Here is a 25,175-nt window from a genome sequence, read left to right as displayed (position 1 = left end):
AGGAGCGATCGGATAACTGAATCTTCTCCTCATTATGTCAATCAAATCATGAATCAATAGATCACGACTGATGTATCTATAGCCGCCTAAATATACATCCAGCAATGCATGCTTAAATCAAGTCTCAGTTACTCATACTGGCGACAGAAAATAACGGGAATGACATCCAACTCTTATACGTGATTTATTGGTGGTGCAAACATGGCATCTAGTGGGATGTGATCAAAATACGAGATGTTGTTCTTGTAATAAGCTTACCATTGTTGCTGCCTCGTTTAACGTTGCACTGTGTTTATACGTATGCATTAGCATTTCAAGTTCAAGGTCAATACGACAAAATATATACAGACTTACACAAATCAGTACATTACGCATTCTATATTCTTTAAATAAATGTGTTCTACTTTCATGTGGTACATATAGAATGAATGTTTTCCACACAGACTGAGGGAGCTAGTGGAACGTGAGTAGATTGCTGTATTTGAATGTTCCCGGGTGTCATATCATGTCCTGTCATATCTCTCAGACTGACTATATAACATCCATTATAACATCCATCAGCACCACTTGGTGTCAATATGCTGTCTGCGATTGATTTGTGCTTAAACCATACCTTGTTCAAAATAATATATCATCATTAAGGATGGTCACAGAACACCTTTCCTCGAGGATAATTATGTAAGGGATCGGTGCATCAATAACTGCTGCCACTTCAAAGGCGTTTTAACAATGCGGTGTAGTGTGTTACTTGATATTTATCAGCTTCCTTTCGAATGTAATCACACTGATAGGAAATGTAATACTTAGTAACGGTTGCCAGCTATTAATGCTCCTGAATCAAACATTAAGTTTAATCAACGAGTCGGGGTCTACTGCGTCACCAGTTACGAGACGACGACTGATCTGCCTCGGGCCTGTATGGAAGTAGAGTGGTGGGTGAGCAAACTGTCCGACTTCAACAGCAGGCCCACTGTGGCAATCCACCCAGACCTGACCTAACAATAGAATGTGTCACGCCTTGGATGGGATGCGACATGTGGGCAAATGGAAACAGGAGGCTTCTGAGAAGAAGTTGCACATTAGTTCCTTGGAGATCAAAACTGTTCAACTGGCTCTCCTATCTCGATGCGAGCTACATATAGTTTGTTATTTTTAGGCGGTTATTTTTTTCAGAAACGAGAAATTGATTAAAAGGTCTTTGTTTCGATTTTGCGAAAATAGCAGGATACAAAACTACTTACTCTAACCTTACACTGATATTACATTTTACCCATGCAGGTGATGTACCCATAAGTAATCTTTTGCATTGCATTTTACATACTATACGATATTCCTTCTCGGGTACAAAGAAAGGGAAACAGTTGAACACGACCAAGACTATAAAGCTACATGAAGTCTACTAACGTGGCTATCATCCTTCTTCGCCTTGGTGTCTTCAATGCGCAGCCTCTGTCTCGCCTGTATGAACGCACATGGTGGTCACACCTGATAGTGAGGTGTCCTCCCATTAGTCATACGGCCCATTAGTCATACGGTTTAAAACAACATATGGTATGGTAGACTGCACCAACAGCTACCTTTGTAATACCCACAATTAAAGTGGAATGATCCAAGAAACACAAAATTACAACTTTCAATACTTTTAATAATCTTTTAATACTCCTCAGCATAGCATATGTATTCATCATAGCACATATCATCATCAATGACCTATGTTATATGACATATATACATAAATAAACACATTAAGTAATCACTGTAAGTTAAATGATCATTAACGCAGGATCACATATTAACATTTTGAGTTTGCAGCTTCACATTAAGTGGTCAGTTGGATACAGATAACCAGCAGCATCCAGAAACTGAACACAGTTTTTCTAACCTACTCTGAGTTGGTCCCACAATCTGATTTTCTTTCTCGCGGTACACTCGCTTTCTGCCTTGGGGAGCAGCACCAAAGTCAATTTGACGCATCTTGGCAGATTTAGACGTCTCAATTTGCTTGATCAGTTCAACAAAACGATAAATGTTTGGATGATGATGTGACAGAGACTTGTTCAGTCAGTAGTGGAAGCCTTCCAGATTATTGTTCGTGCGAGGTCCAATGTTTCGGTGGTGATTCCATAGAGGGATGGGGAATCTAGCATCATCATCATCCCAAGTTGTTACAATATAATCATTAAATCTCTGAGCGTTGTCTAGTTCTGGCGTATCGTCCATGGCGTCGATCCATGCATCTTGGACGTCAGCTTCTGGTAACAGAGCCAGGAATGATGCTCTTCTGACCCAGCGTCTGACCTCAGGATCTCCTTGGTATGGGACAGCTAACCCCAAGTCTTGTACTTTCCTGCAGATGGCTTGGGTGAAGTGAAAGTAACATCCTCTCACTCTGGCTGCAGGAACCTCAGTCTCGATAGCTCGGATGGCGGCTTGCTCAAAGTCGGTCTGAACGGTGACAGGAGCGAGGATTCTGTTGAGTTTCTGCTGTACTTCTGCCTTCTGTCGGTGGAAAAGCCAGCAGTGGGTTGTTCAAGGGTGTCGCTCTGTCCACTGTTACAAGGTATAGGTTTTAAACATCTCCAGTTGAGAGGAAACAAAGAGTTTTCCGCGACCCTTAAACTCACAACTCAGTAATTTTTCAGCCATCACAATATTTTATCTTTTTGTTAAAGAAGGCGTTTTCTTCGTTTAGATAAAATGTACATGTAGGAATAGGGGTTTTAAACCTATTTCTGTTGGTGTGATCTTGCGAAAATATCTTGCCACGTATCACTAAAGTACATCACTAAAGTACATCAATAAAGGGTTCCCCTAAACACTGACACCGGTTGACGGTCTGCAGCACTCAATCACTTATAGGCAAGCACATCAATGATGGGTTCCCCTAAACACTGACACCGATTGACTTTCTGCAACGCTCAGTCACTTATAGGCAGAATCAATAAAGGGTTCCCCTAAACACTGACACCGGTTGACGTTCTGCAACGCTCAGTCACTTATAGGCAAGCACATCAATAAAGGGTTCCCCTAAACACTGACACCGGTTGACGTTCTGCAACGCTCAGTCACTTATAGGCAAGCACATCAATAATGGGTTCCCCTAAACACTGACACCGGTTGACGTTCTGCAACGCTCAGTCACTTATAGGCAAGCACATCAATAAAGTTTTCCCCTAAACACTGACACCGGTTGACGTTCTGCAACGCTCAGTCACTTATAGGCAAGCACATCAATAAAGTTTTCCCCTAAACACTGACACCGGTTGACGTTCTGCAACGCTCAGTCACTTATAGGCAAGCACATCAATAAAGTTTTCCCCTAAACACTGACACCGGTTGACGTTCTGCAACGCTCAGTCACTTATAGGCAAGCACATCAATAAAGTTTTCCCCTAAACACTGACACCGGTTGACGTTCTGCAACGCTCAGTCACTTATAGGCAAGCAAGGGAGATAGTTTTTGGATATTTTACTGCAATGATTACAACGTGTCGGTGTAGATACTACACACGTGATAACGCTACACTGAAACACCGAATTTGTAATAAAAAAAATATGATTATCAGTAGAACTACCTCCATTGTTCATCATACCTACTTCTAAATGCCACTGAAAGAATCTACCGATAAATATATCGATAAGGGGTTCCCCTAAATACTGACACCGGTTGACTTTGGATCAGGTATCAACAGGTATGAGTGCGTACACAGGTGGAAACGGGAGACTATGACTGGGTTTACTGGCTGTTCTAGCTAATTTGAGTGAGATTATACAAATAATACTTCGCCTGTCTGCTAACTCCACTCTCATCAAACTGATTACATAGAAACGATGTTTCAATTTCACCAGAAGACCTTCCCTAAAGTTGGTGATAGTCTCATGTGGCGACATAACGGCATCGGAAGTTTCAGATTCCCATATGCTACGTTCCACTACCTCGATAATGGAATGAAGTCTGCACCCTCACTGATGGGGAGTTTTAACAGAATGTTTTTATTAAAACGTGCCCCCGCTAAAGTAGGTATTTACGAATCATTATGATATGCTATTTCCTCTCTGGAAGGTTTCACAAACGTCTACCTCTAATTTTGAATACCAGAGGGAAATCGCCGGAAGTACCAATATATACTTCTATAAGACAAAACTCCAAGAGATGCTGAATCTCCGACGTTTGTTAAAATTAAAGTTTAAATTACACATTTACATGGTGTAAGGGACTCAAGTTAAAAGTTTACATTGTACAGTAACATCGTTACCAGTCCATATTCTATATAATTTAAACAGTGTGTGAGTCGGGGGTGGGATGTGTGTGTGTGTGTGTGTGTGTGTGTGTGTGTGTGTGTGTGTGTGTGTGTGTGTGTGTGTGTGTGTGTGTGTGTGTGTGTGTGTGTGCATGTGCGTGTTCAAGAGTGTAGGCCTTGTTCCACACAAACTTAGTTTCTTCTAGGTGTTAGTAGCTGTAAGCGAAATTGGATGTAGTCAATACTAGCTGTCCCAAGGGATACTCCCTTGCTTCGCCATCTGACGGACCCTTAGCCAGAACAATTCCTAAAAATGGAGTGCGCTTCTCTGTTCATGATCGATACTTGCTCACAAGAAGAACTAACATTCCATTCCTCTCCTGTTCTTGGCTATTTAGTACTGGTGATATGTGTGAAGTGCGTGGTGGCAATCGTTAGTAAATCGTTAATTCCACACTCTGCCAAACACGCTGTGGGAAGTACTGGTTGTGCGTGTCAAAGACCCGGATGTAGTGGGAGGCTGGATGGTAGGTAGGTGTGTGTGGCCTTTCACAGCGAGGTGAGCGGAAACACACCAAGTTTGGTCTTCTAAAAAAAACCTTTTCAACGGTTCACAAAAATGAACGGTTTCTTCAGTGGGGTCGATGCGTATTATCAGATGAGGAATTCTTTTTGTTAACGGACTTCTTCCGACATTAATTATGCATGTCGTATAGTACAAGTGAGCCGGTAGGGCGACCGACACGGGATTCACCGTTGGGGGTTCAGATTTCCAATTTCCTGAAACAGCCCACCTCATTACAAGCCAATACAGTACATATGATGTAGGCACCACGAAAAGTAACAAATAAGAAAATCAATCACCTTCGATGAAAGCGGTTCGATTCACTAGAGTTACTCCTATAAAGAGTCTAGAACAATTTGTCATTGTCAGTCTTTTTGATACCCGCGACCCGCTCTAGTGCAACTATCATGGGTTCTGCTGTAGTGGAAATTTCCGATATCTCCACTGACAGTTGAGGACAACTTACGCTTCTGAAGCCACGCACTCCGCTAGCTTCTCTACCAATTTATACATGCCTTAATACCCATCACCACCAGCCTCAAATTGACTCTATCTTCCATATCCAGGCGGTCTTTAGCACAGAAATAATTACCATACCTTTTGAGCTGATAGCATGTTACCTTACTCACCACCAAAAAAACATAATGCCTTTCCTGGTTGTCTGGTCACTATATGACTGAAATGTTACCCACGTGTCTTTACATTCACTCCCTCACTTCTCAAACCTGAAAGTTGCTGTTATTACCGTAACAACTTAATAGGAAGGACTATGTGTCCACGCCATATAGGAACATGCTCAAAGCACTACATGATAAATACCCATCCCTTTTCATTCTCAGCTCCCTGGTGAGTATACAATCAAAGCCGTCTGTGCAGCGCTTGAAGGTCAACCTCATTGCCACCTCATCCTACCAGGTATCCATCAATACAGGGTGAACAGAGGCAAGTTTGAACCGAGTCTTCGCCAAATGTGCAATGACAGCTTCAGTGTGGGACGGACCGAAGCCCAACAAACTCTCAGGTGTCAAGCACAGGATCAACTTTGCTGGTATCAACGTGGTAAGTGGACATAGGTTACACTACAACAGACAGATCAACTGGGTAAGTGGACATAGGTTACTCTACAACAGACAGATGAACTGAGTAAGTGGACGTAGCTTACATGAGAACAGACAGATCAACCGGGTAAGTGGACGTAGGTTACATTACAACAGACAGATGAACTGGGTAAGTGGACGTAGCTTACATGAGAACAGACAGATCAACTGGGTAAGTGGACGTAGGTTACACTACAACAGACAGATGAACTGCGTAAGTGGACGTAGCTTACATGAGAACAGATGAACTGGGTAAGTGGACGTAGGTTACACTACAACAGACAGATGAACTTGGTAAGTGGAGGTAGCTTACATTACGACAGATGAACTGTGTAAGTAGACGTAGGTTACACTACAACAGACAGATCAACTGGGTAAGTGGACGTAGCTTACATGAGAACAGACAGATCAACTGTGTAAGTAGACGTAGGTTACATTACAACAGACAGATGAACTGGGTAAGTGGAGGTAGCTTACATAACGACAGATGAACTGGGTAAGTGGAGGTAGCTTACATTACGACAGATGAACTGGGTAAGTGGACGTAGGTTACACTACAACAGACAGATGAACTGGGTAAGTGGAGGTAGCTTACATTACGACAGATGAACTGGGTAAGTGGAGGTAGCTTACATTATGACAGATGAACTGGGTAAGTGGACGTAGGTTACACTACAACAGACAAATCAACTGGGTAAGTGGACGTAGCTTACATGAGAACAGACAGATCACCTGTGTAAGTAGACGTAGGTTACACTACAACAGACAGATGAACTGTGTAAGTGGAGGTAGCTTACATTACGACAGATGAACTGTGTAAGTAGACGTAGGTTACACTACAACAGACAGATGAACTGAGTAAGTGGACATAGGTTACATGAGAACAGACAGATCACCTGTGTAAGTAGACGTTGGTTACACTACAACAGACAGATTAACTGGGTAAGTGGAGGTAGCTTACATTAAGACAGATGAACTGGGTAAGTGGAGGTAGCTTACATTACAACAGATGAACTGGGTAAGTGAAGGTAGCTTACATTACGACAGATGAACTGGGTAAGTGGACGTAGGTTACACTACAACAGACAGATGCACTGGGTAAGTGGAGGTAGCTAAAATTACGACAGATGAACTGGGTAAGTGGAGGTAGCTTACATTATGACAGATGAACTGTGTAAGTAGACGTAGGTTACACTACAACACACAGTTGAACTGGGTAAGTGGACGTAGCTTACATTACGACCGATGAACTGGGTAAGTGGACATAGGTTACACAACAACAGACAGATGAACTGGGTAAGTGGAGGTAGCTTACATTACGACAGATGAACTGGGTAAGTGGAGGTAGCTTACATTACGACAGATGAACTGGGTAAGTGGAGGTAGCTTACATTATGACAGATGAACTGGGTAAGTGGAGGTAGCTTACATTACAATAGATGAACTGTGTAAGTACACGTAGGTTACACAACAACAGACAGATGAACTGAGTAAGTGGACGTAGGTTACATTACGACAGATGAACTGTGTAGTAGACCTAGGTTACATTACAACAGACAGATGAACTGGGTAAGTGGAGGTAGCTTACATTACGACAGATAAACTGGGTAAGTGGAAGTAGCTTACATTACGACAGATGAACTGTGTAAGTAGATGTAGGTTACACTACAACAGACAGATGAACTGGGTAAGTGGAAGTAGTTTACATGAGAACAGACAGATGAACTGTGTAAGTAGATGTAGGTTACACAACAACAGACAGATGAACTGGGTAAGTGGACATACCTTACATTACGACAGATGAACTGGGTAAGTGGAGGTAGCTTACATTACGACAGATAAACACTGTACGTAGACGTAGGTTACACTACAACAGACAGATGAACTGGGTAAGAGGAGGTAGCTAAAATTACGACAGATGAACTTGGTAAGTGGAGGTAGCTTACATTACGACAGATGAACTGGGTAAGTGGACGTAGGTTACACTACAACAGACAGATGAACTGGGTAAGTGGACGTAGCTTACACTACAACAGACAGATGAACTGGGTGAGTGGACGTAGCTTACAGGAGAACAAACAGATCAACTGGGTAAGTGGACGTAGCTTACAGGAGAACAGACAGATCAACTGGGTAAGTGGACGTAGCTTACAGGAGAACAGACAGATCAACTGGGCAGGTGGACATAGTTTACAGGAGAACAAACAGATCAACTGGGTAAGTGGTTATAGCTTACACGAGAACAGACACATCCACTGGGTTAGTGGATGTAGCTTACATAAAAACAGACAGATCAACTGGGTAAGTGGACATAGGTTACACTACAACAGACAGATCAACTGGGTAAGTGGACGTAGCTTACATGAGAACAGACAGATCACCTGTGTAAGTAGACGTAGGTTACATTACAACAGACAGATAAACTGGGTAAGTGGAGGTAGCTTACATAACGACAGATGAACTGGGTTAGTGGAAGTAGCTTACATTACGACAGATGCACTGGGTAAGTGGACGTAGGTTACACTACAACAGACAGATGAACTGGGTAAGTGGAGGTAGCTTACATTACGACAGATGAACTGGGTAAGTGGAGGTAGCTTACATTACGACAGATGAACTGTGTAAGTAGACGTAGGTTACACTACAACAGACAGATGAACTGGGTAAGTGGAGGTAGCTTACATTACGACAGATGAACTGGGTAAGTGGAGGTAGCTTACATTACGACAGATCAACTGGGTAAGTGGACGTAGGTTACACAACAACAGACAGATGAACTGAGTAAGTGGACGTTGGTTACATTACGACAGATGAACTGGGTAAGTGGAGGTAGCTTACATTACGACAGATGAACTGTGTAAGAAGGCGTAGGTTACACTACAACAGACAGATGAACTGGGTAAGTGGAGGTAGCTTACATTACGACAGATGAACTGGGTAAGTGGAAGTAGCTTACATTACGACAAATGAACTGGGTAAGTGGAGGTAGCTTACATTATGACAGATGAACTGTGTAAGTAGATGTAGGTTACACTACAACAGACAGTTGAACTGGGTAAGTGGAAGTAGTTTACATGAGAACAGACAGATGAACTGTGTAAGTAGATGTAGGTTACACTACAACAGACAGATGAACTGGGTAAGTGGACGTACCTTACATTACGACAGATGAACTGGGTAAGTGGAGGTAGCTTACATTACTACAGATGAACTGTGTAAGTAGACGTAGGTTACACTACAACAGACAGATGAACTGGGTAAGAGGAGGTAGCTTACATTACGACAGATGAACTTGGTAAGTGGAGGTAGCTTACATTACGACAGATGAACTGGGTAAGTGGAAGTAGGTTACACTACAAGAGACAGATGAACTGGGTAAGTGGACAGTGGACATAGGTTACACTAGAACAGACAGATCAACTGGGTGAGTGGACGTAGCTTACAGGAGAACAAACAGATCAACTGGGCAAGTGGACGTAGCTTACAGGAGAACAGACAGATCAACTGGGTAAGTGGACGTAGCTTACAGGAGAACAGACAGATCAACTGGGTAAGTGGACATAGTTTACAGGAGAACAAACAGATCAACTAGGTAAGTGGTTATAGCTTACACGAGAACAGACTGATCCACTGGGTTAGTGGATGTAGCTTACATAAAAACAGACAGATCAACTGGGTAAGTGGAAGTAGCTTACACTACAACAGACAGATCAACTGGGTAAGTGGACATAGGTTACACTAGAACAGACAGATCACCTGGGTAAGTGGACGTAGCTTACAGGAGAACAGGCAGATCAACTCGGTAAGTGGACGTAGCTTACACTACAACAGACAGATCACCTGGGTAAGTGGACGTAGCTTACAGGAGAACAGGCAGATCAACTGGGTAAGTGGACGTAGCTTACACTACAACAGACAGTTCAACTGGGTAGGTGAGTGATGATATGTAGTTTAAGATTTCCTTTACAGAATTTCCTGTATATATCATGACATGGAAATCCCAATATGATGCAGGTCACAAATTCTGTTACTTCTTTGTTTGGTGCTTACAAAACTTGCCATATGCAATCAACAACATCAAATACAAAAAAAAAATCCTTTTAAATGATATCATTTATTTCAGTGATTTTGAGAGATTTTATGTACAACTACAACTAGGGAGAGTGATGTGAATGTTGTTTTACGCCACAGTCAGCTTTATTCCAGGCAATGATAATCTGTCAGTATGAGAAACAACCGAGCTACTGGAGCATGCCAGGAGTTTGGAAACAGAGGAGTGAACATCACCCAAGTCCCGTGGTGAACACATGACCCGGTTGCCATGGAAAGTGTCTGTGTCAGCTGCCACATCGCCATCTCCACCCTCCAGTGACACACAGTCAGCCAAGTCCCGTAGTGAACACATGACCCGGTTGCCATGGAAAGTGTCTGTGTCCGCTGCCACATCGCCATCTCCACCCTCCAGTGACACACAGTCAGCCAAGTCCCGTAGTGAACACATGACCCAGTTGCCATGGAAAGTGTCTGTGTCCGCTGCCACATCGCCATCTCCACCCTCCAGTGACACACAGTCAGCCAAGTCCCGTAGTGAACACATGACCCGGTTGCCATGGAAAGTGTCTGTGTCCGCTGCCACATCGCCATCTCCACCCTCCAGTGACACACAGTCAGCCAAGTCCCGTAGTGAACACATGACCCGGTTGCCATGGAAAGTGTCTGTGTCCGCTGCCACATCGCCATCTCCACCCTCCAGTGACACACAGTCAGCCAAGTCACAGTGACTGATCCATGTGATACGTCTACAACTAATACTGTCCAGCCATCTCCATCAAGCACAAGCTTCCAGCGCTCCTCACACTTACCACTCCTTGGGGACATTGGAATCTATAGCTGCCTATTCAAAACATCTTACTTCTTAGAGTTGACTGTAGGTCCTTACAAATAGTGTTCCAACAGGAATTATGTTACATTACTTCGTTTTAATTGACAACACATTTATTATTTATTACAAGAAACTCCTAATCATTATAACATTTCCAATCTTTCAAATGAACAATATCATTGATTTCATAGCATACAAGCAGATGATTTGATCAACAAGAAAACATTACTTTTGATGGAGTCAGTTGAGCAGAATTTCAGCTATATCACATCCTTCAGCTTAATGTAGGAGGAAATCCCAAAACATGACTTTGGAAAAATCAATTCTGATTGCATGTTCAGTTCCAAATTCAATTTGGCATGGTAAAATCCACAGGCAACCTAGCTGAACATTACCAATACAGTAGGTTTATCTTCTAAGTGATACAGAAGATGGATGTTTGCATCTGTGGTGAAATCTACAAGAACAGGTGCTGACAGTCATGATAGAGTCAAGTCTGAATGTGAAACCTACCAAATGCTACCCAGCACAGCAAGATGCACCTAGCTGGTCCACCCATGGCCACATGTGACTACAGCAAGATGCACCTAGCTGGACCACCCATGGCCACATATGACTACAACAAGATGCACCTAGATGGACCACCCATGGCCACATATGACTACAGCAAGATGCACCTAGCTGGTCCACCCATGGCAACATGTGACTACAACAAGATGCACCTAGCTGGACCACCCATGGCCACATATGACTACAACAAGATGCACCTAGCTGGACCACCCATGGCCACATATGACAACAGCAAGATGCACCTAGCTGGTCCGCCTATGGCCACATATGACTACAGCAAGATGCACCTAGCTTGTCTACCCATGGCCACATATGACTACAGCAAGATGCACCTAGCTGGTCCACCCATGGCCACATATGACTACAGCAAGATGCACCTAGCTGGTCCACCCATGGCCACATATGACTACAGCAAGATGCACCTAGCTGGTCCACCCATGGCCACATATGACTACAGCAAGATGCATCCAGCTAGTCCACCCATGGCCACATATGACTACAGCAAGATGCACCTAGCTGGTCCACCCATGGCCACATATGACTACAGCAAGATGCACCTAGCTAGACCACCCATGGCCACATATGACTACAGCAAGATGCATCCAGCTAGTCCACCCATGGCCACATATGACTACAGAAGATGCTGATCATGTTGAAATGTACAGAAGTGTGTGTAGTTAGGTAAACACAGACTGAACACCCAAGGCAGTATACCAAAAATCATTCAGCCTCTCAAAATCTTCATCTGCACCCAAGTCTTCATCCATGCTCTCAGTCTTCCTCCACACCCCATTCGTCCCCCAATCTCTGCCTGTGTCCGTGTCTGCTTATCTGTCCACAGTGCCTTGTATTATCTCACGGATTTTCTCGGCATCAGCCTGTAACTCTTTGTTGTCTCGGTCTAACTTCAGACCAGCTTCGTAATCTTGGAGACCTGGAATAGAACATCATCACACAGTCAAACACTGGGAAGCTAGCTGCATATCACTTCATTTTAGCAACTCCCAGACACCATAGGTTTGTTTGGGCTAAAAAAAACTTGCATGTTGTCATAGAATAACTGTTAATTGTTATGCTGTACTTGTATGGCTTATAACTATCAACTTTGGTTTAATTATAAATGTTCTGTCTCTTAAGGTAAACTTAATAAAGAAACGTAGGCAGATAAGGCTAAAAAAATAATAGTCTTGGTTCTCAGGCACCGCCCCCCTCATCATAAAGTTTGCCGCACAATTCGTTTTTATTTCCATTTAAAAAGAAAAATCCTTAACAATTCCAAGTCTAACGGTAGTCTAATACTGTGTCAAGGAATACATTTATGTAGGAGGCCCTTTCCCAGGTTGATTGTACACAATTATTTATTTGGTTACATACATGTACTAGTTTGAACAACCATAAAAAAAAGAGTGAAAAAAAAGTTCAAAAATCATTTCCTGAGAATCAATTGTTTTATTTTTTTAAGCCGAAGTCACCAGTTATATATTATATTAAAATATCTCACATTTGAATGCCATTACCTAATTGGAATATACACCATCAAACATACAATGAATTTATTAAGCTATTCATTGTTATGGTAAGATTACGGTGAGATGAAGGCTAGATGAAATGGGGATTAATGTCGCATTCAAGATTATTGCACTTATACAGTGACGTGAATTCCTTCATTCATTCATTCATTCATTCATTCATTCATTCATTCATTCATTCATTCATTCGCCCGCTTGTCTCTGTTTGTACTAGTCCGGACCCCACTCAGACACAGTATGCTGACTCTGAGCCAACCAGTCCTTGTTTTAGCCCCTTAATGTTGAGTGCCAGGCAGGGTAACAACAATACCATCTTTTAATGTCTTTTGGTATGACACGGCCAGGAATCAAACCCCTGACCCTCTGCTCCCTGGGCGGACACTCGATCATTAGACCATGGAGGCTGTTGGTAAGATTAGGGAGGGAGGTATCCCATTTGTATAAACAATAGAGGACAGTCCATTGTTAAAGGAAACAAGATGATACCTCTCATATCAGTTATGGAATATACATTCAATGAACAACACATTAAACTGATCAACTTGAAGCTCACCTTCAATATACATCTCCAGCTGACAGAATGCTGTTCCCCGCCTCACGAGGGCCCTGCATCGACTAGCAGCGTTCTGGGGTACTGGAGGATGGAGAAGGTCCAGAGCCTGTAGCACACAGCATGGACATTAACAGGGTAGAAACTAATTGTGTGATGGTGTTTATAACAAAGATTGTCCTATGCATGTCCTACTATGAAGTTGGGTTAGGACTACAAGACCAGGTCTGTTCCTATACAGCTGACGAAGGACTCTCCTCAGAATGAAGTTGTAGTGAATAGATGCAAAATTACCGATGTGGCATTAAACAATAATCACTCACTCGCTCAAAATGAAGATAATAATATCAATAATAGAATTAGTTTTGAAATGTAGTTCAAAGCAAATGTTTCCCAATAGAATTATGACAAGGATGATAGACAGAAGCGAGACCTACTTTTGAACAGTCTTCTACACACTTGATGAGGTTTCGAAGCTTCAGATGACAGGCTGCTCTGTTAGAGTACAATCTTGTCACAGGTTAAGGAAAGCAAAATCCAAATAATACAGTATACCCTGTAATGAGTGACCAGTCCCTTACGACAACTGTCACATCTATGATTACTGAACACAACGACCCCCAGCTATTCAACATCAGTTATTGGCACATGTGAAGGAGACAAGCTATTGATGTCTAGTAGCAGCTGACTATCAAGGAAGGATACCCTGGCATCTTGTTGCTCAACCGGATTGCGTGTGTGTAGGCATTCACTGCTGCTTGATAGTTACCACCCTTGAAAAATTCACTGAAAACAATTCAAGTTACATAAGTTTTGAGTGCCCAAATAATATTGGCAATAGGCAATCGCTACATGTAACTACATAATAAGTCAACTGATCTCGAGGTGTAAATGTATCCATGTGTGAGTCTATGTACCCCAAGCTGATTTGTCTCATTCATTTATACAGACCAAGAATCAGTGCTGGAAATACACGCCTGCCATAGGACCGTGGCAAGTAGACTTGGTGTAGGGCCCCTAGTCTCAAATTTGTATGGGTCCTTTTGGCCTGCAATAAATTTTGGTCTCGATTTCTTTTGTCACATAAAGCAGCAAGTGTTTTATAAAAGAGGGCCTGAAGAATTTAGGCGGGGCCTGCACTGTCTAAACTCTGAGGGTCCTGATAGCAGCCTTGCAATTGTTTTCTAATTTGAATATATGTCCAAAGTTTCACTGACTAGAATACTTTGATTCAGCTATTTTGACAGCTAACAGAGGCCTCAAACAAACCGAGTTACTTCCCTTTACCCAATGCACTCAGATAAACATTGGTTCATTTCAGCTCAATGATACATATGCGAGATAAGTAAATTACCTTAGTTTTGTTCCGATTAACTTGAATTTCTCAGCTGGGGGCATGAGCATGCTACATGGAAAATAATTGCCCCCTTGTTAACCACTCAGACATTTGTATTTTAACGTAAGGTGAGATGAAATTATGACATAAGAACAGACTCCACTACTTACTTGCCCTTGTCCCGGAGCCAAAGCGGGTTCTTCTCCTCCTCTGAGAGGTCTGCATCAGACAGCTCCACAGTCCTCCGTGCCTCTGCCTGCTTCTTCAACCACTGAAATACACACCAACCTCCTCTTGTACTTACAGCTCAACCACTGAAATACACACCAACCTCCTCTTGTACTTACAGCTCAACCACTGAAATACACACCAACCTCCTCTTGTACTTACAGCTCAACCACTGAAATACACACCAACCTCCTCTTGTACTTACAGCTCAACCACTGAAATACACTCCAACCTCCTCTTGTACTTACAGCTCAACCACTGAAATACACACCAACCTCCTCTTGTACTTACAGCTCAACCACTGAAATACACACCAACCTCCTCTTGTACTTACAGCTCAACCACTGAAATACACACCAACCTCCTCTTGTACTTACAGCTCAACCACTGAAATACACACCAACCTCCTCTTGTACTTACAGCTCAACCACTGAAATACACACCAACCTCCTCTTGTACTTACAACTCAACCACTGAAATACACACCAACCTCCTCTTGTACTTACAGCTCAACCACTGAAATACACACCAACCACCTCTCAACATCCTGGGGTCAAGCAGGTAATAGATGTATAAAGGTCATCATTGTGTTACATATATGATCAAAAGCTCATATATCACCAATATTGTGTAACAGAATAAATGACACCACTGTGTCACCTCTGTCACAAGTTGGAAGGTAATCACATAATGACAACAAAAACAACATCAAACAGACAGGCTTTGTGGATAGATTACTTAACCTCATAAGCTACTGGGGACATTGGAAGATGGGGAAAGTCTAATTAGATTTGGGGAAATATCTGGATCTTTACAATACTTATATTATCGGATCATAGGTTTTTGGACATAATACGTTTTCAGATGGCCATGTTTATCATGATTACTTGCGCTACAAGGGCTGTGGCATCACATAGACATTGTAAATGGTGAGATGATGGCCTGTTATCAAGATAAAGTTGTCTTTAATATTGGTGAGTGAGTTGTTCCTGTGATTAGCAAGAAAACTACAAATGTTTTTTTAAGTGTCCGAAAACCCATAACACAGGGATACTTGATTTATAGATTTTCTAAAAGAGCAAATTGGCCAGTGTTCCAAAACAAACATAACAATAAAGTTTCATAAATATCATTTTGTTTGTTTATAAATCTTGTGAAAAAATGCCTGAATATCTCTAACATGTCATGGGTCATTAAGCATAAGTAAAGTGGCATCTACCTGACCAGAAAGGAAATCTAAATGACGTATAACATTGCTGTATCAGGTTACCTACCTCTTCCTCCATGGGGGCCTGGGATTCCCGCACCGGGGTTGGGAACACTCTGGGGGTGTGGCTCACTTCTATCCTCCCTGTCTGACGAGTTGGCATGCCCTTCTCAGTCTCAAATATGTTTGCCTTTTTACCTGCATTCAGTGATTGATTAGCAAAGCCAGTTACATCACACAGAAGTCTGAAATGATACCAATGATCTAACTACAATCATCTAGATTCATGACAGTATTATAATACTTTGACCATATCGGAATCTTTTTCTTCTTTCTTGTTACATATTAAAACATATTAATAACAAAATAATGTGAGGTGAGGAAAGGTGAAATGGGGTTTAACGTTGCATTCAAGATTATTACACTTATGTAGTGATGTGCATGCATGTGTATGTATATGGCTGCGTGTACTAGTCCGGACTAACGTCAAGTTTATAGTGCTAGCCCCTTGAGATACCATGCCACAGTTTTAACATAAAGACCCCACTCAGACACAGTGTACTGACTCTGAGTCCTTGTTTAAGCTCCTTAGCGCTGGGCACCAGGCAGGGTTACAACATGTACCACCTTTTAACCCGACCCATGACGATTCGGGGTAGAATAGGTCTTCAGCAACCCATGCTTGCCGTAAAAGGCGAGTAACGGGATGGGTGGTCAGCCTTGCTGACTTGGTTGATGCATGTCATCGATCCCAATTGAATAGATTGATGCTCATGATATCAATCACTTGATTGTCCGGCCCAGACTCTATTATTTACAGACTGCCATCATATACCTGGAATATTGCTGAGTGCGGCGTTAAACAACAAACAAACAAAACCTTTTAACCTCTTTTGGTATGACGCAGCCGGGGATTGAATCCCCGACCTTCCACTAAACAACAGGGGTGAGAAGGCACCATCATGTGAGAAGACAAAATTAAAGAGGAAAGAGATGTAAAGACAAAATATGCAAAATACCTTTCTTCCTTTCTTCGATTCGTTTACTTTCATTTTCTGCCCTTTTTTGTTCAAGCAGATGTTTCTTACGCTTGAAAATATAAAAAGTTAAATATTAACTTATTTATTTATTCCATTTGCATTAATGTAAAATGATCATAGCATCACAGGAACTAAAACTTCGAATCAGGCATAAACTAAAACCACCAATCAGTCATCTGCTAGCATCCCTTTAGATGACACCTACACCTGTCACAAGGTATAGCATGCTAATGATTTCCTACAGTGAAAAGAACCTAGTCACCAATTATCTTCGAAACAACAAGACAAATATTACTGAATTGTATTTAAGAAATAAACAAGTTGAAGCTGTTTTCCGTACAATTAAACACTGCAGGGAGAATAAACCAAAAGGGCAGGGAGAATAAACCATGAGGGGTGCAGCCCCGAGTGGTTTATTTTTCCTGCAGTGTTTTATTGTACGATAAATAATGACCACAAGTCGTTTATTTCTTATTTGAGATATCAGTAAAATCTACTAGGTGAAAGAACCGGAACGTCGGCGTGAGAGTGTGTTGTCGCTTGATTGTGCAGGCACCACACCAGCGCTTTGTTGTCGATGGAGACTGAGAGTAGGGTAAACTGTAACTGCTCTTGCTAATGTGAGATGGCCAGAATGTGGGCTTCCGAGTTTGTTGTGTGCCGGACCACAGCCCTGAGGCAGTCTGGCCCTGTAAATGAGCACCCCATCCCTGAAGGGAGGCGTTTATGAACAGGTGTAGATTCAGGATTGTCCCAGACAATGAGACGCCTCCATAGACGTTTGACTCTATCGTCCACCAGTTGAGATGAGTCCTTAGGTGGTATGGTAGAGTGATGGCTGTGTACAGATCCTGGCGTCTGATGAAGGGGGTCAGGAACTGTTGTATTGGACGCAGTTGTAAGCGACCTCTGCTTGGCAAATCCTGGGCTGAAGTGAGTAGCCCTAGCAACACTTGCCATTGGTGAAGTGTGCATGATTGACACAGGGCAGGTGACAGATGGCATAAGATCTTTAGCCATCTGTCCCTCGGCACTGATAGGAGGTCCTGATCTGTCTGAAACAGGCCTCCTATGAACTGGAGCCAGTAAGATGGGACTTCGCCTCATTGACTATCCTCCCAATTGATATAATAGACACCAGGTGAAGTCCTTATGACGCACCAGGGACACGCACATGTCCGGATGACTCAGGAGACAGTCATCTATGTCTGACTCGAACCAAATGTTCCTCAGGTGTAGAAAGTCAGTTAATGACTTGATTATTCATGTAAATAGCCACGGGGCTACTGAAAAGCCAAATGGCAGGACTGCCCATTGGTAGTGCACCCCATTAAACTGGAACCTGAGGAACCTGTGGTCAGAGGGATGGATAGGTACATGCAGGTAGGGATCCTGTAGGTCGAGACTGATCAGGGAAATGAAATCCTTGATCCTGAGCAGTCTCAAAGTTGTGTGGCAGAAGAAAGGTGGACGCTCCAGGTAGCGCTTGTTGAACATAGAGAGATTGTGAATCATCCACATCTTGTCTGGGTCCTTCTTGGGTACCAGAAAGATGGGAGAGTAAAAGCCTGGTGTTAACACTGGGGCGTGTACAATCTCTACAGCTCTTATCTGCAACAAGATGTCCATGTTGGATTTCAGTAGCAGATGTTGAGCTGTGATCAACGGTTGATCTACCGCTAAGTTCAGGCAGTAGCCGTAGCACAACACATTGAGTAGGAAGGGGTCCAGAGCTCCCAGTTGTGACTGTCCAACACTTCAGTGTTTCCCCCTCTTGTCCCCACCCCTGCCCTTGAACTTTCGACATTTGCCTCTGCCACGAAAGGAATCCTGGTCTTGATCCTTGAGGGAAAAGTATCTCTGCCTTAGACTGCTCTGAGGTTGTTTCTCATGTGGTCGATTTGATGCTGTTGAAAATCAACCACGGTCTGAAAATGCGGTTCAGGTTGACCTCCAATATTCCTGCTCCATTACAAGAGTTGAGGACGCTTGTGAGGATAATGGTATAAGTACACGTCTGATTTCTGTCTCAAGAAACAAATCTGGCATCTAGGATTTTGAGCGTGATGGGTCTTGAAGAACCGGTAATCATCTGCAAGTCCTCATCCAAAGCGTGAGCCTGGTCCGCTAAACGAACGCATGGATAAGAATATCGTCCCTCCTGAATGTTCGCGCTTTGAACGATGGCCCAAGTGTTAACCTGGAAAAGTCTTCCTCTGGCCCTAACCATATCCTTATTCATAGGATCCGCTGGTGAAGACGTGGGTTGCGACTAGATGGTATTCTTCCCATCGACCCCGGCTCCGGGGAAAGCGCTACTGATGTGAGGCGGCCCACCATCCAGTCAGGCATCTGTGCTAGGCTGAGGTGATACCTCCGATGAATTGGAATGGTGATGATGTGCTCTCCTCGTAGCTGAACGACTTCAACAACGGTGCTAATCTCTTACTTTAGAAGAGTGCTTAGACATAGCACTTGGTGAGAGTGAGCCATATATGAGCAGTGGTGTTGGCATTATCTGATGGTAGTCGTTGTGGAGCGCACATCTAGTGGTGAGTTAAGTTTGATATTTCCTGCATATTCTCACAATCCGCACGTTGATCATCTGTACCTTTTCTGCTAATACTGATTGTCATATCTCTCCCACTTTTGGTAGTTTGGCCACTGTGATTATCAGTGTAGGCCAGCTACATCTATGGAGAACAACGTATTAGACCCTTACCTCTAAAAAATAACATCATCCAATATATGACGTCATCAAGTTGCGAGCGCATATTCAAATCTCCAGAAATGATGTCATGATACAACGTTTTATTGTAAAATAAACCACGCTTCATTGTTTGTTTTCTTTGTGATTTATCGAGTAGCTCTCTAATATATTATGATAGACATAACTAACCTCTTATCAACATATATCATGTGTACTTACAGCTTCTGCCTCTGCCCTCTGTTCATCTTTCCATCTCTCCAGCTCATCAGTAGCAGCCTTCCGCTCAGACTGTTTGATGTCCTCAATTCTCTGCCTCTCACTGTCTTCAAGCTGTCAAATACACATACAAGGTAACACACATATTGGTAAGTAAACTATACATAACACAACCGGTAAATACACTTTTATGGTTTATCAAAGGAATTGTAATAGGCCTACATAAGAAAATTACAACTAAAATGAACTAAAAATAAAAGTATTTGCACAGTCGGTTCCAAATTCAATTTAGCATTGTCCAATCTACAGGAGACATAGTTCCACACAGTAAATACAGAATGTTTATCTCCAAGATAACTAAGATTCAGAATAAGGGTGTTGTCTATAAGGCTGGTTCACCAGCAGAACTACATGTAACAACTGCATGTAGACCTAGAAAGGCCTTCACCCTACCTTCATCATCTGATTCAAGGCATATCGGTCTTCCTCTCTCTTCTTCTCAGCTTTAGCCTTTCCCTCTTCCTGTTGTCTTCTTTGTACTTCTGCCTGAGCTTCCTCTCGCTTCTTCCTCAACACCTCCTTGTTTCCTGTAACACAACACAGCTTTCATCACCTCCTTGTTTCCTGTAACACAACACAAGCTTTCATCACCTCCTTGTTTCCTGTAACACAACACAGCTTTCATCACCTCCTTGTTTCCTGTAACACAACACAAGCTTTCATCACATCCTTGTTTCCTGTAACACAACAAAGCTTACATCACCTCCTTGTTTCCTGTAACACAACACAAGCTTTCATCACCTCCTTGTTTCCTGTAACACAACACAAGCTTTCATCACCTCCTTGTTTCCTGTAACACAACACAGCTTTCATCACCTCCTTGTTTCCTGTAACACAACACAAGCTTTCATCACATCCTTGTTTCCTGTAACACAACAAAGCTTACATCACCTCCTTGTTTCCTGTAACACAACACAAGCTTTCATCACCTCCTTGTTTCCTGTAACACAACACAAGCTTTCATCACCTCCTTGTTTCCTGTAACACAACACAGCTTACATCACCTCCTTGTTTCCTGTAACACAACACAAGCTTTCATCACCTCCTTGTTTCCTGTAACACAACACAAGCTTTCATCACCTCCTTGTTTCCTGTAAGTTTAACACAACACAGCTTACATCACTTAATTGCTTACAAGGCAAAGAGTTACTTTCCTTCTAATTCCTGTGGATGATTCTTCAAGTCTGGAAACAACAGGAAGCAACAAGATTGTTCTGGGTGGGCAAATCCATAACGCTAACAGAACAAAGTAAAATAATACTTTACCTGCATCATCTGATTGTAGCTGGCCCCAAACTTTCTGTTCTTTCTTCTTGAGTTTAAACACAACGGTCCCATTTCCAACATTGGCTGAGCTCTGTGCATCATCAACTGGACACTTCAGGAGGCATTCAAATATGTAAGGGGGATAGCTCACCTGAAGCAACATTCATTAAATGCATGTAGCTTCAAAACTTACAATGCTCATTGCAATATGTTAACTATGCTCTTTCTTACATATTTCCTGCCAATATACACATTATACATCCAGCCTGCCATTGTCAATGGGATAACGTGATATTTGATGAAAATAAACAAATGTTCTCTTTATTAATTAACATATTTCCTCATAATCATGTTAATGTTATTGGCTGTAGGTGAACTTGTAACCAAAATAATTTGGAGCCATGGAGAATTCATAGACACTCTCATCTTGTAGACAGTTATTCAAACAGAATGTTTGTTGTGTTACAGTGGTGTGAAATATATTTACTGGTACACCTTGCAATACAGAAACTCTCGTCACCTGCTTACTAAGAGGGCACTCTTTTGGGTGGGCTGGGACGGGTAATTTGGTTACTCGGGTCAGGTGAATCCGGAGAAGGACCGGGGTACTCACAGGACTACCCAGACCTGTGGTCAGTTATGCAATATACTGTTTAACAACAATGACAATTATAATCCATGGTAACACTACAGAATTCTTCTGACATTTCTTCTGACTGCATGCATTCCTCCTGACTTTTCTATGTTTGACTGCCTCCATGGTCTTGTGGTAGAGTGTCTGCCATGTTCTCATGTCCACAGACGATGTCCATGGGTTCAGGGGTAAGAACATGACAGTGGTGATGAGTGATGTTGGATTTCAAATCTCTGATTTGTGACTGTGAACTGTGTTTTTGCATCAGCTAAAGGCTTTGCGTGCATGTCATGTGAGAAACTGTATCATGGATATCATCGATCGGACTCAAGAAAATGCCTTGTGAATGACATAACTTATTCATGGAGGATTATTCAAGGATTGGATATTAAAACTGCAGACATTTTCCCAAGGCAAGGGAGTTAACAGACTATAAAAGTCCAGTTTCCACCCTTGTCGAACTAGGCAGGAATTATGGAGTTTTATTTTGGCTGAACTAATGAGCCTATGCATAGTCCAATCAAAATCGCGTAATGAAATAGACATCTGGTTTGTAAACAACCTGGATTCCAACATGCAGATTTCAGCTGACTGCAGGACTTGCAAAGGATATGTACCATCAACTGGACGTCCACAGATATTTGTACCTTGCTTACCAAGCACACATGGCAAGAAATCACTTGAGGCAGACATCAACTACTTCACCTACAAGAACAGCTTACCCATGTCGGCAGAAGAATTTGCTGAGGCTACAAGGATAGCCCCGGTCTTGCCTAAAGCACTGAAGCAGACAGCAAAAGGATGGCCAAATCATGTAGCAGATGTAATCTTCAGCCATTCTTCAGACGAAGAACTGAGATTTCTGTAGACCAAGGTTGTTTGCTATGGAGTTTATGTGTGATTATACCACAGAAATACAGAGACTATGTCTTAGACAAATTACAAGCAGAACACTTGGGAATTGTGAAGACCAAGGAATTAGCAAGAAGCTACCTATGGTATACAAACCTGGACCAGGACATCGAAGCAACAGTGAAAAGTTGTGACATCTGTATGATCCACCAGTAGCACCGCTACATCCATGGAAATATCAAAATAGACTTTGGGAAAGAATTCACATCAGCTTGCAGAATTATCAAGGAAACAACTACCTGATAGTAGACAGCAGATTGAAATGGATTGATGTCGTTCCCTTGTCAAACACAACAGCTACTAAACTATTGGAGCTAGGAGGAACCTTGCTTCCTATGGACGCCCATGCAGTTGTCCCTGACAATGGGCCTCAGTTCACCTCAGAAACATTCAAAGAGTTCATTCTACAGAACAGACTACAGCAAAGGGCAAGCACAACCATGATGATAGGACGCATTTGAAGCAATTAAACTGTGCTGACCTTACACGTAGTTAGTCCTTTAGTTAGTTAGTAGGATTTCCATGGGGAAGAACATGACAGTGTCGCCCAGAGAACAGAAGGTCAGGGAATTGATTCCTGGCCCCATCACACCAAAAGACACTGTTTTATTAGACGCATTATCAGAAATACTTCTTTGGGGTTATAGAATGTTTAGATAATATTAATTGATATTTCGGACACTGGGGCAGATATTGCAAAGAGGCTGCAAACCCCTTACTGTATACTCACTTTGATATATTCTTCTGATGAAAATATGTCTACTTTGTTAGCTTTCACGCCTTTCAGGGGAACGGTTAAGAAAAGCGTTGATTCGTTTTCTTCCCAGCTGAAATCTTTAACAATCAAAGGCATCCTGAACGATTTGTTAACAGTATCGCGTGGCCTATGTTTATATCGAGAAATGTATCGCAAACGCTAAGCACAATTATTATCCAATCACAGAAGGCCTTACATATCACTGTCCAATCAAAACATGATTTCGTATACTGCGCAAGACAGTTCTTGGTATCCCATGTAAACAATATGACCTGCATAAGCTAGGAAAAAGCCTTGTTGTATAAAGGGAAGTAATTCATTGGCGCAGTACAGTTTCATTTGAGATAACTCGGGTCATTCAAGGTCAAACAGTTCGGACAGGCACGAATGTATGAAAGACCGTTTTACTTTTTATTCCCTAAATGAATTATTCATATCACAAATTCGATTTTATGCTATAACATATTTATTGATGTCACAAAATTAATATCTAAAATGCATTTCATCATAACATATTTTGGCTATTACAAATTTGGTTATATCGAAAATTCCTTTTATGATATCTTATAATTGAATATCTTGAAATAATGGTAAAGTTTAGATATCAATAAATTATCTTTTCACATTAACGGATCCCTTGACCTTTCTGCATGTACGTGTGTGTGTGTGTGTGTTTGTGTGGCTGCTTGTACTAGTCCGGACTGATGCCGAATTATAGTGCTAGCTCACTGAGATACCATGCCGCAGTTTAACATGAATTCCCAACTCAGACACAGTATACTGACTCCGAGCCGACCAGTCCTTGTTTTAGCCAGGCAGGGTAACAACAAGTACCATCTTTTAACGTCTTTTGGTATGACGCGGCCGGGGATCGAACCCCGGACCTTACGCTCTCCGGGCGGACGCTCTACCATTAGACCACGGAGGCGGTGTAGGTAGGTAGGTAGGTAGGTAGGTAGGTAGGTAGGTAGGTAGGTAGGTAGGTAGGTAGGTAGGTAGGTAGGTAGGTAGGTAGGTAGGTAGGTAGGTAGGTACGTCTTTGCTATCAGCTAATTTACTGTGGTATTATGTGCACCAAAGACGTATATATAACGTACCGAGAAGTGAATAATTGACATCACAAATTCGGTTATTAGTTATCAATAAATCTAGGAATGATTTAATTATATACAAATATAAAATCGATTATATATTAACAATAATTATGTATATTGACATTATATAGTAAAGCGGCGCCTGTCGAGAATAGTGAACATATGATGTAATCTATATACACACATATTGAACTCGAGTGTACATATATACTTCAACTCCCTAGAAAAAAGCATGTGGTTTAAACATGTGAATTTAAACAAAAATATTTGTTTGATTGTCA

At 42.1% G+C, this 25,175-nt stretch overlaps 2 protein-coding genes across 2 annotated transcripts; both read right to left on the bottom strand.

The window, feature by feature from the left end:
- Positions 1–2,061: 2,061 nt before the first annotated feature.
- LOC124135785 lies at positions 2,062–3,581 on the bottom strand. Its single transcript, XM_046501335.1, has 2 exons — positions 3,576–3,581; positions 2,062–2,499 (listed from the first exon to the last, which is right to left on the bottom strand). Exons 1-2 carry the CDS (start codon positions 3,579–3,581, stop codon positions 2,062–2,064), a joined length of 444 nt encoding a protein of 147 aa, XP_046357291.1.
- A 7,281-nt stretch (positions 3,582–10,862) lies between these two features.
- On the bottom strand, positions 10,863–23,992 carry LOC124135740 (dynein axonemal assembly factor 4-like). The gene is made up of 11 exons (XM_046501260.2): positions 23,774–23,992; positions 21,498–21,648; positions 20,625–20,758; positions 20,175–20,285; positions 17,225–17,294; positions 16,273–16,403; positions 14,941–15,041; positions 14,140–14,220; positions 13,872–13,944; positions 13,438–13,543; positions 10,863–12,289 (listed from the first exon to the last, which is right to left on the bottom strand). Exons 1-11 carry the CDS (start codon positions 23,894–23,896, stop codon positions 12,183–12,185), a joined length of 1,188 nt encoding a protein of 395 aa, XP_046357216.2. The 5' UTR covers positions 23,897–23,992; the 3' UTR covers positions 10,863–12,182.
- Between the last annotated feature and the right edge of the window lie 1,183 nt (positions 23,993–25,175).

The sequence above is a fragment of the Haliotis rufescens genome, unplaced genomic scaffold, assembly GCF_023055435.1.
Source record: "Haliotis rufescens isolate VD_foot unplaced genomic scaffold, xgHalRufe1.0.p SCAF_1, whole genome shotgun sequence".
Taxonomy (NCBI): Eukaryota; Metazoa; Mollusca; class Gastropoda; order Lepetellida; family Haliotidae; genus Haliotis; species Haliotis rufescens.
Note: the sequence above shows the minus strand (reverse complement) of the source record. Positions and strands in the feature narration are given on the sequence as shown.